At 42.5% G+C, this 16045-nt stretch overlaps 1 protein-coding gene across 1 annotated transcript in view; it reads left to right on the top strand.

Moving 5' to 3' along the window:
• LOC134983725 (zinc finger protein ZFP2-like) overlaps positions 1-14550 on the top strand; it is an 80466-nt gene extending 65916 nt beyond the window's left edge. The window contains exon 6 of the mRNA XM_063949371.1: positions 10358-14550. Coding sequence (XP_063805441.1) covers positions 10358-11493 — 1136 coding nt within the window. The 3' untranslated portion in view covers positions 11494-14550. The remainder of the gene's footprint in view (positions 1-10357) is intronic.
• The last annotated feature ends 1495 nt before the right edge of the window (positions 14551-16045 follow it).

Raw genomic sequence — 16045 nt, 5'->3', positions numbered from 1 at the left:
CAGCCCATGTCACCTCTAGTAATACCACATGATCTCTCAGTGTTACCTAAATGTATGCACAGGCAATGTTATATTACTGCACAGCCCATGTCACCTCTAGTAATCCCACATGATCTCAGTTTTACCTAAATGTATGCACAGGCGATGTTATATTACTGCACAGCCCAGGTCACCTCTAGTAATCCCACATGATCTCAGTGTTACCTAAATGTATGCACAGGCGATGTTATATTACTACACAGCCCATGTCACCTCTAGTAATCCCACATGATCTCAGTGTTACCTAAATGTATGCACAGGCGATGTTATATTGCTGCACAGCCCATGTCACCTCTAGTAATCCCACATGATCTCAGTGTTACCTAAATGAATGCACAGGCGATGTTATATTACTGCACAGCCCAGGTCACCTCTAGTAATACCACATGATCTCAGTGTTACCTAAATGTATGCACAGGCGATGTTATATTACTGCACAGCCCATGTCACCTCTAGTAATCCCACATGATCTCAGTGTTACCTAAATGTATGCACAGGCGATGTTATATTACTGCACAGCCCATGTCACCTCTAGTAATACCACATGATCTCAGTGTTACCTAAATGTATGCACAGGCGATGTTATATTACTGCACTGCCCAGGTCACCTCTAGTAATACCACATGATCTCAGTGTTACCTAAATGTATGCACAGGCGATGTTATATTACTGCACAGCCCATGTCACCTCTAGTAATCCCACATGATCTCTCAGTGTTACCTAAATGTATGCACAGGTGATGTTATATTACTGCACAGCCATGTCACCTCTAGTAATCCCACATGATCTCTCAGTGTTACCTAAATGTATGCACAGGCGATGTTATTTCTCTTTCATCCACTAGGGGACACTGGAGTTCCATCTTAGACATTAGGGGTGTGAAGTCTGTGAACCGGAGGTGTGTCCAGTGTCCCCTAGAGGATTCAGAGAAATGGATTTATCGGTAAGTACCAAAATCCTCTTATTGCTGCACAGCCCAGGTCACCTCTAGTAATACCACATGATCTCAGTGTTACCTAAATGTATGCACAGGCGATGTTATATTACTGCACAGCCCATGTCACCTCTAGTAATCCCACATGATCTCAGTGTTACCTAAATGTATGCACAGGCGATGTTATATTACTGCACAGCCCATGTCACCTCTAATAATCCCACATGGTCTCAGTGTTACCTAAATGTATGCACAGGTGATGTTATATTACTGCACAGCCCATGTCACCTCTAGTAATCCCACATGTTCTCTCAGTGTTACCTAAATGTATGCACAGGCGATATTATATTACTGCACAGCCCATGTCACCTCTAGTAATCCCACATGATCTGTCAGTGTTATCTAAATGTATGCACAGGCAATGTTATATTACTGCACAGCCCATTTCACCTCTAGTAATCCCACATGACCTCAGTGTTACCTAAATGTATGCACAGGCGATGTTATATTACTGCACAGCCCATGTCACCTCTAGTAATCCCACATGATCTCAGTGTTACCTAAATGTATGCACAGGTGATGTTATATTACTGCACAGCCCAGGTCAACTCTAGTAATACCACATGATCTCAGTGTTACCTAAATGTATGCACAGGCGATGTTATATTACTACACAGCCCATGTCACCTCTAGTAATCCCACATGATCTCAGTGTTACCTAAATGTATGCACAGGCGATGTTATATTACTGCACAGCCCATGTCACCTCTAGTAATCCCACATGATATCTCAGTGTTACCTAAATGTATGCACAGGTGATGTTATATTACTGCACAGCCCATGTCACCTCTAGTAATCCCACATGATCTCTCAGTGTTACCTAAATGTATGCACAGGCGATGTTATATTACTGCACAGCCCCTGTCACCTCTAGTAATCCCACATGGTCTCTCAGTGTTACCTAAATGTATGCACAGGCGATGTTATATTACTGCACAGCCCATGTCACCTCTAGTAATCCCACATGATATCTCAGTGTTACCTAAATGTATGCACAGGCGATGTTATATTACTGCACAGCCCATGTCACCTCTAGTAATCCCACATGATATCTCAGTGTTACCTAAATGTATGCACAGGAGATGTTATATTACTACACAGCCCATGTCACCTCTAGTAATCCCACATGATCTCTGTGTTACCTAAATGTATGCACAGGCGATGTTATATTACTGCACAGTCCATGTCACCTCTAGTAATCCCACATGATCTCAGTTTTACCTAAATGTATGCACAGGCGATGTTATATTACTACACAGCCCATGTCACCTCTAGTAATCCCACATGATCTCAGTGTTACCTAAATGTATGCACAGGCAATGTTATATTACTACACAGCCCATGTCACCTCTAGTAATCCCACATGATCTCAGTGTTACCTAAATGTATGCACAGGCGATGTTATATTACTGCACAGCCCATGTCACCTCTAGTAATCCCACATGATCTCAGTGTTACCTAAATGTATGCACAGGCGATGTTATATTACTGCACAGCCCATGTCACCTCTAGTAATCCCACATGATCTCTCAGTGTTACCTAAATGTATGCACAGGTGATGTTATATTACTGCACAGCCATGTCACCTCTAGTAATCCCACATGATCTCTCAGTGTTACCTAAATGTATGCACAGGCGATGTTATTTCTCTTTCATCCACTAGGGGACACTGGAGTTCCATCTTAGACATTAGGGGTGTGAAGTCTGTGAACCGGAGGTGTGTCCAGTGTCCCCTAGAGGATTCAGAGAAATGGATTTATCGGTAAGTACCAAAATCCTCTTATTGCTGCACAGCCCATGTCACCTCTAGTAATCCCACATGATCTCAGTGTTACCTAAATGTATGCACAGGCGATGTTATATTACTGCACAGCCCATGTCACCTCTAGTAATCCCACATGATCTCAGTGTTACCTAAATGTATGCACAGGCGATGTTATATTACTGCACAGCCCATGTCACCTCTAGTAATCCCACATGATCTCAGTATTACCTAAATGTATGCACAGGTGATGTTATATTACTACACAGCCCATGTCACCTCTAGTAATCCCACATGATCTCAGTATTACCTAAATGTATGCACAGGCGATGTTATATTACTGCACAGCCCATGTCACCTCTAGTAATCCCACATGATCTCAGTGTTACATAAATGTATGCACAGGTGATGTTATATTACTGCACAGCCCATGTCACCTCTAGTAATCCCACATGATCTCAGTATTACCTAAATGTATGCACAGGTGATGTTATATTACTACACAGCCCATGTCACCTCTAGTAATCCCACATGATCTCAGTATTACCTAAATGTATGCACAGGCGATGTTATATTACTGCACAGCCCATGTCACCTCTAGTAATCCCACATGATCTCAGTGTTACATAAATGTATGCACAGGTGATGTTATATTACTGCACAGCCCATGTCACCTCTAGTAATCCCACATGATCTCAGTGTTACCTAAATGTATGCACAGGCGATGTTATATTACTACACAGCCCATGTCACCTCTAGTAATCCCACATGATCTCAGTGTTACCTAAATGTATGCACAGGCGATGTTATATTACTGCACAGCCCGTGTCCCCTCTAGTAATCCCATATGATCTCTCAGTGTTACCTAAATGTATGCACAGGCGATGTTATATTACTGCACAGCCCGTCACCGCTAGTAATCCCACATGGTCTCTCAGTGTTACCTAAATGTATGCACAGGCGATGTTATATTACTGCACAGCCCATGTCACCTCTAGTAATCCCACATGATCTCTCAGTGTTACCTAAATGTATGCACAGGTGATGTTATATTACTGCACAGCCCATGTCACCTCTAGTAATCCCACATGGTCTCTCAGTGTTACCTAAATGTGTGCACAGGCGATGTTATATTAATGCACAGCCCATGTCACCTCTAGTAATCCCACATGATCTCAGTGTTACCTAAATGTATGCACAGGTGATGTTATATTACTACACAGCTCATGTCACCTCTAGTAACCCCACATGGTCTCTGTGTTACCTAAATGTATGCACAGGCGATGTTATATTACTGCACAGCCCATGTCATCTCTAGTAATCCCACATGATCTCAGTGTTACCTAAATGTATGCACAGGCGATGTTATATTACTGCACAGCCCATGTCACCTCTAGTAATCCCACATGATCTCAGTGTTATCTAAATGTATGCACAGGCGATGTTATATTACTACACAGCCCATGTCACCTCTAGTAATCCCACATGATCTCTCAGTGTTACCTAAATGTATGCACAGGCGATGTTATATTACTGCACAGCCCATGTCACCTCTAGTAATCCCACATGATCTCAGTATTACCTAAATGTATGCACAGGCGATGTTATTTCTCTTTCATCCACTAGGGGACACTGGAGTTCCATCTTAGACATTAGGGGTGTGAAGTCTGTGAACCGGAGGTGTGTCCAGTGTCCCCTAGAGGATTCAGAGAAATGGATTTATCGGTAAGTACCAAAATCCTCTTAATGCTGCACAGCCCAGGTCACCTCTAGTAATACCACATGATCTCAGTGTTAACTAAATGTATGCACAGGCGATGTTATATTACTGCACAGCCCATGTCACCTCTAGTAATCCCACATGATCTCAGTGTTACCTAAATGTATGCACAGGAGATGTTATATTACTGCACAGCCCATGTCACTTCTAGTAATCCCACATGATCTGTCAGTGTTATCTAAATGTATGCACAGGTGATGTTATATTACTGCACAGCTCATGTCACCTCTAGTAATCCCACATGATCTCAGTGTTACCTAAATGTATGCACAGGAGATGTTATATTACTGCACAGCCCATGTCACCTCTAATAATACCACAAGATCTCAGTGTTACCTAAATGTATGCACAGGTGATGTTATATTACTGCACAGCCCATGTCACCTCTAGTAATCCCACATGATCTCAGTGTTACCTAAATGTATGCACAGGAGATGTTATATTACTGCACAGCCCATGTCACCTCTAATAATACCACAAGATCTCAGTGTTACCTAAATGTATGCACAGGAGATGTTATATTACTGCACAGCCCATGTCACCTCTAGTAATACCACATGATCTCAGTGTTACCTAAATGTATGCACAGGAGATGTTATATTACTGCACAGCCCATGTCACCTCTAGTAATCCCACATGTTCTCTCAGTGTTACCTAAATGTATGCACAGGTGATGTTATATTACTGCACAGCCCATTTCACCTCTAGTAATCCCACATGAACTCTCAGTGTTACCTAAATGTATGCACAGGCGATGTTATATTACTGCACAGCCCATGTCACCTCTAGTAATCCCACATGATCTCTCAGTGTTACCTAAATGTATGCACAGACGATGTTATATTACTGCACAGCCCATTTCACCTCTAGTAATCCCACATGACCTCAGTGTTACCTAAATGTATGCACAGGCGATGTTATATTACTGCACAGCCCATGTCACCTCTAGTAATCCCACATGATCTCAGTGTTACCTAAATGTATGCACAGGCGATGTTATATTACTGCACAGCCCATGTCACCTCTAGTAATCCCACATGGTCTCAGTGTTACCTAAATGTATGCACAGGCAATGTTATATTACTGCACAGCCCGTGTCACCTCTAGTAATCCCATATGATCTCTCAGTGTTACCTAAATGTATGCACAGGCGATGTTATATTACTGCACAGCCCCTGTCACCTCTAGTAATCCCACATGGTCTCTCAGTGTTACCTAAATGTATGCACAGGCGATGTTATATTACTGCACAGCCCATGTCACCTCTAGTAATCCCACATGGTCTCTCAGTGTTACCTAAATGTATGCACAGGCGATGTTATATTAATGCACAGCCCATGTCACCTCTAGTAATCCCACATGATCTCTCAGTGTTACCTAAATGTATGCACAGGCGATGTTATATTACTGCACAGCCCATGTCACCTCTAGTAATCCCACATGATCTCAGTGTTACCTAAATGTATACACAGGAGATGTTATATTACTGCACAGCCCATGTCACCTCTAGTAATCCCACATGATCTCAGTGTTACCTAAATGTATGCACAGGTGATGTTATATTACTGCACAGCCCATGTCACCTCTAGTAATCCCACATGATCTCTCAGTGTTACCTAAATGTATGCACAGGCGATGTTATATTACTGCACAGCCCCTGTCACCTCTAGTAATCCCACATGATCTCTCAGTGTTACCTAAATGTATGCACAGGCGATGTTATATTACTGCACAGCCCCTGTCACCTCTAGTAATCCCACATGATCTCTCAGTGTTACCTAAATGTATGCACAGGTGATGTTATATTACTGCACAGCCCATGTCACCTCTAGTAACCCCACATGGTCTCTGTGTTACCTAAATGTATGCACAGGAGATGTTATATTACTGCACAGCCCGTGTCACCTTTAGTAATCCCACATGATCTCAGTGTTATCTAAATGTATGCACAGACGATGTTATATTACTGCACAGCCCATGTCATCTCTAGTAATCCCACATGATCTCAGTGTTACCTAAATGTATGCACAGGAGATGTTATATTACTGCACAGCCCGTGTCACCTCTAGTAATCCCACATGATCTCAGTGTTATCTAAATGTATGCACAGACGATGTTATATTACTGCACAGCCCATGTCATCTCTAGTAATCCCACATGATCTCAGTGTTACCTAAATGTATGCACAGGCGATGTTATATTACTGCACAGCCCATGTCACCTCTAGTAATCCCACATGATCTCAGTGTTATCTAAATGTATGCACAGACGATGTTATATTACTGCACAGCCCATGTCACCTCTAGTAATCCCACATGATCTCAGTATTACCTAAATGTATGCACAAGTGATGTTATATTGCTGCACAGCCCATGTCACCTCTAGTAATCCCACATGATCTCTCAGTGTTACCTAAATGTATGCACAGGCGATGTTATATTACTGCACAGCCCGTGTCACCTCTAGTAATACCACATGATCTCTCAGTGTTACATAAATGTATGCACAGGCGATGTTATATTACTGCACAGCCCATGTCACCTCTAGTAATCCCACATGATCTCTCAGTGTTACCTAAATGTATGCACAGGTGATGTTATATTACTGCACAGCCCATGTCACCTCTAGTAATCCCACATGATCTCAGTGTTACCTAAATGTATGCACAGGCGATGTTATATTACTGCACAGCCCATGTCACCTCTAGTAATCCCACATGATATCTCAGTGTTACATAAATGTATGCACAGGCGATGTTATATTACTGCACAGCCCATGTCACCTCTAGTAATCCCACATGATCTCAGTGTTACCTAAATGTATGCACAGGCGATGTTATATTACTGCACAGCCCATGTCATCTCTAGTAATCCCACATGATCTCAGTGTTACCTAAATGTATGCACAGGCGATGTTATATTACTGCACAGCCCATGTCACTTCTAGTAATCCCACATGATCTCTCAGTGTTACCTAAATGTATGCACAGGTGACGTAATATTACTGCACAGCCCATGTCACCTCTAGTAATCCCACATGATCTCTCAGTGTTACCTAAATGTATGCACAGGCGATGTTATATTACTACACAGCCCATGTCACCTCTAGTAATCCCACATGTTCTCTCAGTGTTACCTAAATGTATGCACAGGCGATGTTATATTACTGCACAGCCCATGTCACCTCTAGTAATCCCACATGATCTCAGTGTTATCTAAATGTATGCACAGGCGATGTTATATTACTGCACAGCCCATGTCACTTCTAGTAATCCCACATGATCTCTCAGTGTTACCTAAATGTATGCACAGGTGACGTTATATTACTGCACAGCCCATGTCACCTCTAGTAATCCCACATGATCTCTCAGTGTTACCTAAATGTATGCACAGGCGACGTTATATTACTGCACAGCCCATGTCACCTCTAGTAATCCCACATGATCTCAGTGTTACCTAAATGTATGCACAGGCGATGTTATATTACTGCACAGGCCATGTCACCTCTAGTAATCCCACATGATCTCAGTGTTACCTAAATGTATGCACAGGCGATGTTATATTACTGCACAGCCCATGTCACCTCTAGTAATCCCACATGATCTCTCAGTGTTACCTAAATGTATGCACAGGCAATGTTATATTACTGCACAGCCCATGTCACCTCTAGTAATCCCACATGATCTCTCAGTGTTACCTAAATGTATGCACAGGCGATGTTATATTACTACACAGCCCATGTCACCTCTAGTAATCCCACATGTTCTCTCAGTGTTACCTAAATGTATGCACAGGCGATGTTATATTACTGCACAGCCCATGTCACCTCTAGTAATCCCACATGATCTCAGTGTTATCTAAATGTATGCACAGGTGATGTTATATTACTGCACAGCCCATGTCACTTCTAGTAATCCCACATGATCTCTCAGTGTTACCTAAATGTATGCACAGGTGACGTTATATTACTGCACAGCCCATGTCACCTCTAGTAATCCCACATGATCTCTCAGTGTTACCTAAATGTATGCACAGGCGATGTTATATTACTACACAGCCCATGTCACCTCTAGTAATCCCACATGTTCTCTCAGTGTTACCTAAATGTATGCACAGGCGATGTTATATTACTGCACAGCCCATGTCACCTCTAGTAATCCCACATGATCTCAGTGTTACCTAAATGTATGCACAGGCGATGTTATATTACTGCACAGTCCATGTCACCTCTAGTAATCCCACATGATCTCAGTGTTACCTAAATGTATGCACAGGCGATGTTATATTACTACACAGCCCGTGTCACCTCTAGTAATCCCACATGATCTCAGTGTTACCTAAATGTATGCACAGGTGATGTTATATTACTGCACAGCCCATGTCACCTCTAGTAATCCCACATGGTCTCTCAGTGTTACCTAAATGTATGCACAGGCGATGTTATATTACTGCACAGCCCATGTCACCTCTAGTAATCCCACATGATCTCAGTGTTACCTAAATGTATGCACAGGCGATGTTATATTACAGCACAGCCCATGTCACCTCTAGTAATCCCACATGATCTCAGTGTTACCTAAATGTATGCACAGGCGATGTTATATTACAGCACAGCCCATGTCACCTCTAGTAATCCCACATGATCTCTCAGTGTTACCTAAATGTATGCACAGGTGATGTTATATTACTGCACAGCCCATGTCACCTCTAGTAATACCACATGATCTCTCTGTGTTACCTAAATGTATGCACAGGCGATGTTATATTACTGTACAGCCCATGTCACCTCTAGTAATACCACATGATCTCTGTGTTACCTAAATGTATGCACAGGTGATGTTATATTACTGCACAGCCCATGTCACCTCTAGTAATCCCACATGATCTCTCAGTGTTACCTAAATGTATGCACAGGCGATGCTATATTACTGCACAGCCCATGTCACCTCTAGTAATCCCACATGATCTCTCAGTGTTACCTAAATGTATGCACAGGCGATGCTATATTACTGCACAGCCCATGTCACCTCTAGTAATCCCGCATGATCTCTCAGTATTACCTAAATGTATGCACAGGTGATGTTATATTACTGCACAGCCCATGTCACCTCTAGTAATCCCACATAGTCTCAGTGTTACCTAAATGTATGCACAGGCGATGTTATATTACTGCACAGCCCATGTCACCTCTAGTAATCCCACATGATCTCAGTGTTACCTAAATGTATGCACAGGCGATGTTATATTACTGCACAGCCCATGTCACCTCTAGTAATCCCACATGGTCTCAGTGTTACCTAAATGTATGCACAGGCGATGTTATATTACTGCACAGCCCATGTCACCTCTAGTAATCCCACATAGTCTCAGTGTTACCTAAATGTATGCACAGGTGATGTTATATTACTGCACAGCCCATGTCACCTCTAGTAATCCCACATAGTCTCAGTGTTACCTAAATGTATGCACAGGCGATGTTATATTACTGCACAGCCCATGTCACCTCTAGTAATCCCACATGATCTCAGTGTTACCTAAATGTATGCACAGGCGATGTTATATTACTGCACAGCCCAGGTCACCTCTAGTAATACCACATGATCTCAGTGTTACCTAAATGTATGCACAGGCGATGTTATATTACTGCACAGCCCATGTCACCTCTAGTAATCCCACATAGTCTTAGTGTTACCTAAATGTATGCACAGGCGATGTTATATTACTGCACAGCACAAGATTAAAATGTTAAATTTAAAATTTATATTTCTATAATTTATTTCTAGGAGGTGGACACACAAGTAGGAATATCTCAGAAGGACATCTAATGTTATCCCTGGATTGTGACATAAAAGATAATGACAGTAGACCGGATTCTCCAGAAGATAATCCCTTTACCCCAATTATACATCCAGCTCTATCAGCTGGTCCCTCTGATCCTGGGAAATGTTCTCCTGATCACTCTGATATTGTTGCATCTGTTACAGCTCTGAGAGTAGATACAGAGTTTCCCTGTTCTATAGATGCCAAATGTTTTACACAGAACACAAAGCGTATTACCCATCAGCCATCTACGGCAGATGAGAGACAATTTCCCTGTTCTGAGTGTGGGAAATGTTTTACATTCAAATCGAATCTTGTTAGACATGAGAGAATACATACAGGCGAGAAACCATTTCCATGCTCTGAGTGCGGGGTATGTTTTACACACAAGTCATCTCTTGTTATCCATGAGAGAAGTCACACAGGTGAGAAGCCATTTTCATGTTCTGAGTGTGGGAAATGTTTTGCGCGGAAAACGCAGCTTGTTTCACATCAGAGAAGTCACACAGGTGAGAAGCCATTTCCATGTTCTGAGTGTGGGAAATGTTTTACACTGAAATCAAATTTGGTTAAACATGAGAGAAGTCATACAGGTGCAAAGCCATTTTCCTGTTTTGAGTGTGGGAGATGTTTTACAGTAAAATCAAATCTTGTTAGACATGAGAGAAGTCACACAGGTGAGAAGCCATTTACATGCTCCGAGTGTGGGAAATGTTTTGCACAGCAATCAAATCTTGTTACACATCGGAGAAGTCACACAGGCGAGAGGCCACTTTCATGTTCTGAGTGTGGGAAATGTTTTGCATGGAAGTCGCAAATTGTCAAACATCGGAGAATACACACAGGTGAGAAGCCATTTTCATGTTCTGAGTGTGGGAAATGTTTTACACTGAAATCACAACTTGTTACACATGAGAGAAGTCACACAGGCTTGAAGTCATTTCCATGTTCTGAGTGTGGGAACTGTTTTTTAAATAAATCGCATTTTGTTACACATCAGAGAATTCACAGAAATGAGAAGCCCTTTGCATGCTCTGAGTGTGGGAAATGTTTTGCACAGCAATCAAATCTTGTTGAACATCAGAGTAGTCACAGGTGAAAAACCATTTCCATGCTCTTGAGTGTGATAAATAAATCCGCTCATGTTGCACACAGACATTACCCAAGTGAGGAACCATTTTAATCTTCTGGACTATGGCCCTCATTCCGAGTCGTTCGCTCGGTATTTTTCATCGCATCGCAGTGAAAACCCGCTTAGTACGCATGCGCAATATTCGCACTGCGACTGCGCCAAGTAATTTTACAATGAAGATAGTATTTTTACTCACGGCTTTTTCATCGCTCCGGCGATCGTAGTGTGATTGACAGGAAATGGGTGTTACTGGGCGGAAACACAGCGTTTTATGGGCGTGTGGATGAAAACGCTACCGTTTCCGGAAAAAACGCAGGAGTGGCCGGAGAAACGGGGGAGTGTCTGAGCGAACGCTGGGTGTGTTTGTGACGTCAAACCAGGAACGACAAGCACTGAACTGATCGCAGATGCCGAGTAAGTGTGGAGCTACTCTGATACTGCTAAGTAGTTTGTTATCGCAATATTGCGAATACATCGTTCGCAATTTTAAGAAGCTAAGATTCACTCCCAGTAGGCGGTGGCTTAGCGTGTGTAACTCTGCTAAAATCGCCTTGCGACCGATCAACTCGGAATGAGGGCCTATGCTCATCACCATCACCAAGCAAGGTTCCTCAAGGTTCTATCCTATCTACTATGTATTTTGCAATATATATGGGACAACTTCGTGAAATAATCCGACGTCATGGCCTTGTCTATCACTGCTATGCAGATGGTCTGTCTTTTGCTCCAGGTACTGAAAATCCAACACCAATCTTAAATGGCTCTCTAGCTGAGCTCCAGGTGTTATGATATCCAGTTGGCTGTGAATCCTTCCTTGTGAAACAGAGGTCCATGTGATGAAAGCTCACCAAGAAAGGGAAAGACTACTGCTTGGCCAACCAACTTGGACTAATGCTTGGGGGTTCAGAATTACAAAACACTGAACATGTGCGGAATCTTGGGGTCCTGGATGGTGGAGTGACAAACATCAGGTATCGGCCACAATCAGCTCGTTCTTAAATCTGAGGAACATAGCTAGAATCAAGCACTTAAATCCCTCAGAAGATCTACCTAAAGTCATACATGTATTTGTATGATCACACCTAGTATGCTGCCATGCCCTCTACCTGGGTCTCCCGGCAAAAGAATTGCACCGCTTACAGCTGCCAGGCTACTAACCAACCAGCCTGCTCCTGCCACATTCTCTACTCTCTTCAGAGAATGAGTCTCAGTCACAACGTAATGTTTCCAAGATATGAAACGCCTCAAAAATCCCACATCCCAAATGCGTTAATAGTTACACTCATGGTAGCTAAAATAGCAGAGAATAATACCCATAGTCTAAATCATACAGCAGGGGATGTTATGCCCAATTATGTGACTGTTTAAAGTGAGTTGAGCAGATCAGGGATGACTTCATTATCTAATCAGCCAATCGGCAAGGGTTTGGGTGACATCGTCCAAGGTGTGATGCTCTACAGATAAAAGGTATTGAAGTTTAACCTGCTTTCACCTACAGTTCCGTCCGGACAGATCTTCTGGCTGATAATCTAAGTTTTGTCCTCTTTGGGGTCGATTCTATTCGGCAACTAATGAATAGCGCCGGGAATTTGCTCCCGACGCTATTCAATTCAGCAACTAATTACCTGCAATTGTCAGGAATTCTTCTCTCATCCCCGGGGGATGAGAGAAAAAAACCGACAAAAGTGCTGCCTCGCGGCTGGCGCAAGGCTGATTCTGTCGGGAATCAGCCTCGCGCCGGAGAGTTACGTCGGAGAATGCCCGTTCTCCCGACAATTCAACCTGTTTTGTCGGCGAGAACGGGCCATCACCGACGTAACTAGTTGCTGAATTGAATAGCATCGGGAGCAAATTCCCGGCGCTATTCATTAGTTGCCGAATAGAATCGACCCCTTTATTTGAATTACTTGCCTGTATGTACTTTGTAACTTTTTTTTTTTTTTAAACATTTCTTTTTGTTTTTTGTTTTTTTTAAATTCTAAATAAGCGTGGGACCTTTTTTGTAAATAAAGCTTTTGTTATACAAAAAGAAATTCCAGAGGGCGCTGACATGTATGGGAGGTAAATAGTCCATATGTACAGGTAATGGCGTCTCTTCAGTGTTATTCACCATGAATTGTCCAATAACAGTAATGGAATTAATTCTGTGGAGATACCCCCTCACCAATCAAATCACCCAAAAACAAGACCGTAAGGCCAATTAGTAAAATATACCAAATGTTTTATTCTTAGAACAGAAGGAAAAATGTATTTCTTGAGTAAAACAGCATGCAATGCTTACATAGAACAGAATAGATATGAACAGACCACAACCAATTAAGGAGAGATGGGGTTGAGCCCCACCTCCACCTTATACAAGTGTGAGCTCGAGGCGAGGTCCTCACAGGATTGGACAATGGGTGTTGAAATTATACGCGTTTCGTTCTTACAAGGACTTCATCAGGGGTAGGTATCTTTATGGGTGAATGAGAAAATCAGTATTCGAAATGGAGGAGTAACAAGATAATGATTGGTACATATATAACATATCAGGACAATCCTGTGATGTTTTACAACTTGGTTAACCCTTAGTACACCAAGGGGGGTCTTCTGAGGACCTCAGAATGTTATTTTTTGTGATCCTGCCGTATCTATAACAACTATTTTACTCCTGATTTTTCTATGTGTCCCGCATTGGATTAAGATAAATACTGTGTAATTAGGCTTGTAAAATGTCCTTTCCAAAACAAAGTAAATAAAAACACAATTGGGGTCCCACCAGGACCCCTGCTTGGTGTACTACGTTACAATTGCAGAATGTTTTATATGTGAGAAACACAGGAGAACAACCACCACTCTGACATGCTAAGGACTGTAGCGATGGTAACACATGAATAGTGATGTATTGTTACCGTAGTAAAATTATATAACCTTTTTACAAGAATATACAGTATCCAATCGGATGTAAAAATGTACAGACTGTAATGAAGAAGAATATATGGCTTTTATTGGCTAACTACTCTTGAAATAAAATATTTTATGCTATCTGTCGTACCCTTACTGGAACGTATCCCTTCAGAAACCCCAAAAACATAATTTTAGTAATTTTCCGCATCAAAAAGTTGAGAATTTAGACAAAAAACCATGGGGTCCTCTGAAGACCCAAGCTTGGTAAAGTACGTTGATGAGCTAGGCTTGGTGTATTAAGGGTTATAAAGCTAATAAATAAAAGATAAACTCCACGTTGAGCCACATAGAGCCTATGAAAAAATATATGTTTAGGGCCATATAAACCACATCTTATTACACCGTTATTCAAGGTGGGTTTGTGAGGGGATGCGGTCAAGATGCCGCCGGGCGGAATCCCGGCGTTCGAATTACCGACGCCGGAATCCCGACCGCCACAATCCCGACATATTCTCCCTCCATGGGTGTCTACGACACCCATAGAGGGAGAATATAATAGTGTGCCGAGCGTAGCGAGGCACCGTGCCCGCAGCGCGGCGAGCGAAGCGAGCCCGCAAGGGGCTGCGTTCTGCTCGTCACCCCTGTCGGTATTTCGACCGCCGGGATTCCGGCCGGCGGCATTTAGTACTGATCCCTTTGTGAGAGATGTACTTTGTGCACTTTAATTAAAACAAGGACTGAAAATATATATGTTTAGAAAAAATAAAGCTTGATAGGTACATACGGGATGCGGTCAATTTACCTACAATTAAAATCCCATGGCCAAAAATACAGACATTTAAAATGTCGACAGGTAAAAAAGCCAACATGAGTTTTTCATTGAACCCGGCTTGTTCATTCGTTACCATCCCAGAGGACCTGGAAGGGGAATATAACCGTGTCCAAAGCAGGGCGAGCACAGCACACTTATATGGTGTCCATGTCCACATAAACACAAGAAAACATCATTAAAAACTTGTGTTGACTGTTTGACCTGTCGGTATTTAAAATTTGGGCATTTTGACTTTGTATTTTAAATGTATTTTGACATTGTCGGTATTGTGACCTTTTCGGGATTTTGACAGTCAGCCAATTGTTGTCGGCATTTTGATAGTAGGTATTTCATACTAAACCCGTACATACCATATATAATATCTTATGTTTTCCTGTAGCCTTTGCAAGACAATTCAGTTCTGAAGCAATAAACTTCGCAATGGACCCAATTTAGCCCAATGAAGAAAATACTTATTTTTAGGGGTGGTCTTCAGTATGCCGACTGTCTGGATCGCTCGCCACTCTGTCAGTATGCCGGCGGTCGGGCTCCCGGCGCCGGTATGCTAGTCGCCGGGAGCCAAGCCGCCGGCATACCATACTACACCCCTTTTTAGGATATATTTTACTTCACAACACCCTAACTACTTGTAGGCATAGAAGGTCATTACAGACCAAATAGCTGGAGCTACAATAAACCAAGTGTCACAAAACAGGTTCACACTAACCTTCCTGGCCACATTCTGACCCGTTTGTCCCGTGGTTCCCGTACCAGTCAGGCATGGACTCACACTCTCAGGTATGTCATCACCGCTGACCGTGA

This window comes from Pseudophryne corroboree (assembly GCF_028390025.1).
Source record: "Pseudophryne corroboree isolate aPseCor3 chromosome 3 unlocalized genomic scaffold, aPseCor3.hap2 SUPER_3_unloc_22, whole genome shotgun sequence".
In the NCBI taxonomy this organism is placed as follows: domain Eukaryota; kingdom Metazoa; phylum Chordata; class Amphibia; order Anura; family Myobatrachidae; genus Pseudophryne; species Pseudophryne corroboree.
The sequence above is the reverse complement of the archived record's forward strand: the minus strand, read 5'-3'. Positions and strand labels throughout refer to the sequence as shown.